Source organism: Microtus ochrogaster, linkage group LG8 (assembly GCF_000317375.1).
Source record: "Microtus ochrogaster isolate Prairie Vole_2 linkage group LG8, MicOch1.0, whole genome shotgun sequence".
Lineage (NCBI taxonomy): Eukaryota > Metazoa > Chordata > Mammalia > Rodentia > Cricetidae > Microtus > Microtus ochrogaster.
Genome location: NC_022033.1, coordinates 23,640,192 through 23,643,496, shown reverse-complemented (window position 1 = coordinate 23,643,496; position 3,305 = coordinate 23,640,192). Strand labels below are relative to the sequence as shown.

The 3,305-nt window shown below is 50.1% G+C and overlaps 1 protein-coding gene across 1 annotated transcript in view; it reads right to left on the bottom strand.

Moving 5' to 3' along the window:
* Positions 1–478: 478 nt before the first annotated feature.
* Pxmp4 (peroxisomal membrane protein 4) overlaps positions 479–3,305 on the bottom strand; it is a 15,387-nt gene continuing 12,560 nt past the window's right edge. Inside the window, exon 3 of the mRNA XM_013352082.2 lies at positions 479–731. Coding sequence (XP_013207536.1) covers positions 494–731 — 238 coding nt within the window. The 3' untranslated portion in view covers positions 479–493. The remainder of the gene's footprint in view (positions 732–3,305) is intronic.

Sequence of the window (3,305 nt, the reverse complement as noted above, 5' to 3'; positions counted from 1 at the left end):
CATTGCGCCACCAAATCATTGATGCACATGTAATCTCAGCACTTAGGATAAGGCAAGGATATCAGGAGTTCTCTGGGCGGTGGTGGCGCACGCCTTTAATCTCAGCACTTGGGAGGCAGAGGCAGGTGGATTTCTGTGAGTTTGAGGCCAGCCTGGTCTACAGAGTGAGTTCCAGGACAGCTATGAACATAACACAGAGAAACCCTCAAAAAAACAAAAGAAAAAAAAAGGCTAACAGGAGTTCAAGGCAAGCCTCAGCCTCAGCTACATAGCAAGCTCAAGGCCTGCCAGAATAAGATGAAACCTGTCTCCACCACCACCACCAAAATCCTTGCCCCAAAGAGTAGTAGACACACTGATGTGGGGAGCCCTTGGAGTCCAGCCGTGGCCTGGTTTACAAATAGGAAAACTGAGGGAGAAGTGACCTTCCCAAGGTCGCACGGAGTCTGATGATTCTTAGACCTCAGACACAGACAGCTGCCAGGAGTTCACCTCACTTCCCGCCCCTCACTGTCCCACAGGAAAGCCGTACCTGGCTATTGACATTGTTGTTCTTCCCGAACACTAGCAGGCCCCCGAGGAAGGCGGCCAGGAAAGAGTGCATCTGGTGGGTCTCGCCTTGCACATGCGACTGGAGTGCACAGAGGCTCTTATAGGTGAACACAAAGCAGGCCAGGTTCCGAGAGTGGGTGTACGTGGCTTTCAGGATGGCCTGCAGTTTCTCTTGGAGACTGCACAAACAGAAAGCTTCATGAGCGCGGGCCCTGCTGGTCCAGGCAGCTTTCCCCAGAGTGCATACAGATCTGAACTGGGCAAGGAGCACATCACTGAAGCCCATCTAGTTTGAGATCTCTGAGGAGGGTGCCCATGTCCTCGGGGGCGCTGCCCTCTTACCTGACAGAGGCCCTTACTCAGTGCACCACCTCAGAGTGTATTAACAAGTGTCCATCCCTTTCCTCCTAGGTCTTTTCCTTCACGGCCCTCATCCCCATTTAACATCTGTGAGGTGATGTATGAAGTTCCCTTGTCCTCAGTGTAAGCTCCTGCAGGGCAGGGTCTAGATTCTTTTTGTTCATCCCAAGGGCACAGACAGGGCCTGACACACAGTAGGTCCTCAGCAAATGGGAGGAGTGAGTGAACAGATGAATGAGTGCCTACTATGGGCTGGATCTGCAGAGAGAATTCTGAGACAGGACAGATCTGCTGTCTGCCTTTGTGGGGCTTGTGAGGAAGAAACACGTTCACCAAGACAGGAACCTGACATTGACCCTGACAAGAGGTGGTCACAGAATCTGAGGGAGGGAAAGGAATCCACAGGAGGAGCTTGCTGCTTTACAGGCAGAAGACTCACCACACACAAAGGCCCTAAGGACAGGCACAGAAAGGGAGCCAAGCAATGGAGAGAGGCTGGTGTAGGCTCTGAGTGTGGCTGTGTACGGAGGGCCGTGTCAGCACCTGACACTGGTCTTTCTTTAGAGATGAAGGGGAACTAATTCAATCCACCTTTTCCTTAAAGGGTGAGAGTGTGAATGTGTGTGAGAGAGTGTGTGTGTGTGTGTGAATGTGTGTATGAATTTATGTGTAAGAGTGTGAGTGTGTATGAGAGAGAGTGTGTGTGTGTGTGAATGTATGTATGAATTTATGTGTAAGAGTGTGAGTGTGTGTGAGAGTGTGTGTGTGAATGAGAGCGAGTGTGTGTGAATGTGTGAGTGTGTGAATTTATTTGTGAGAGTGTGTGTGTATGTATGTGCATGTGTGTGCGTGTTTGTGGATACCCACAGAGGCCAGAAGAGAGTATTAGACTCTCTGGAACTGGAGATATAGGCAATTGTGAGCTGTTGGGTGTGGGTACTGAGAATTGAACTCTAGTCCTCTGGAAGAGCAACAAGCACTCTTAGTGGCTGAGCCATCTTTACAGTCCCACTAGGGGACAGCAAAGATAACCTATGGTTAGAGCAGAGTGTACTCTCAATTCTAGACAAGGACCCCCCCCCCATAGGAAGGGGGTGGTGGTGCTGGGCAGTGGTGGCGCACACCTTTAATCCCAGCAGTCAGGAGGCAGAGACAGATGCATTTCTGGGAGTTCGAGGCCAGCCTTGTCTACAGCGTGAGTTCCAGGACACCAGGACAGTCAGGGCTACACAGAAAAACCCTGTCTTGAAAAAACGGGGAGGGAGGCCATGGTAGAAGCCGGTCAGGTGAGTGGGAAAAGCTTGCAGCAGCTGGTTCTTGGCTTTTGACAACATAAGCTTCATGGGTACCTTTGCTTGTTGGTTGGGTGGTTTTTTGAGATAGGGTCTTTTATGTAGCCCTGGCTGTCCAGGAACTTGCTATGAAGACCAGGTTGTCTGGAACTCAGAGATCCACCTGCCTCTGCCTCCTGAGTGATGGGATTAAAGGTGTGCACCACCATATCCAGCTATGAGTAACACTTTTATTTTTTTTTATTTTTTTATTTTTTTGGTTTTTCGAGACAGGGTTTCTGAGTAACACTTTTAAAGCAAGAATGTTGGACTGCAGTTGGGCATGGCAGCCCATTCCTGTAATCCTGGGTGAAACAGGATGACTGAGAGTTGGAGACCAGCCTAGGCCTGAGACCCTAAGACCCTGTTTCGAAAACTAAGTAAAAAGTAAGGCCAGATGTAGTGGTGCACACTTGGAGGGCAGAGGTAGGCGGATCTCTGTGAATGTGAGGCCATCTGGGTCCACACAGTGAGACGCTGCCTCAAAAAAAATAAAAATAAAAAACCTTGAAAAAGTAAGAAAGTATCTGACACTGACTTCAAGACATCTCTAGTCTGGCTCCTCTGTCTTCCGGGCCAGCACCCAGATGTAGGTCACCACATTAGGCCACTGCACAGCTTCTTGCTAATGGACACCCAGACTTCTGCTCTTCCATCAGCCCCTCCTCCCTCGCCAAGCTGTTCCCAACCAGGCAGCAAAAGACTAATCCTCACGCTGCTAAACATATGTAAAGCCAGACACCTATGTTCCCAGCTATTTGGGAGGCTGAGGTAGGACTTGGGCCTTGAAGGGGAGGGAAGGCTGACATCGTAACAAGACCACATCTCAAGAAGCAAAAAGAAACCAGAACACACAGAGCCTCCCAAAGGGGGCTGAGGAGCTGGCTCCAGGGTCACGAGTACACACTGTTCTCACAGAGTACCTAAGATCAGTTCCTGGCACCTGTGTAAGGTGCGCCCATCACTCCAGCCCCAAAGACTCTTACTGCCCTCTTCTGGCCTCCATGGGCACCTGCACTCATGGCACACATTCGGAGATGCAGTATTAAAAATCAAAATAAA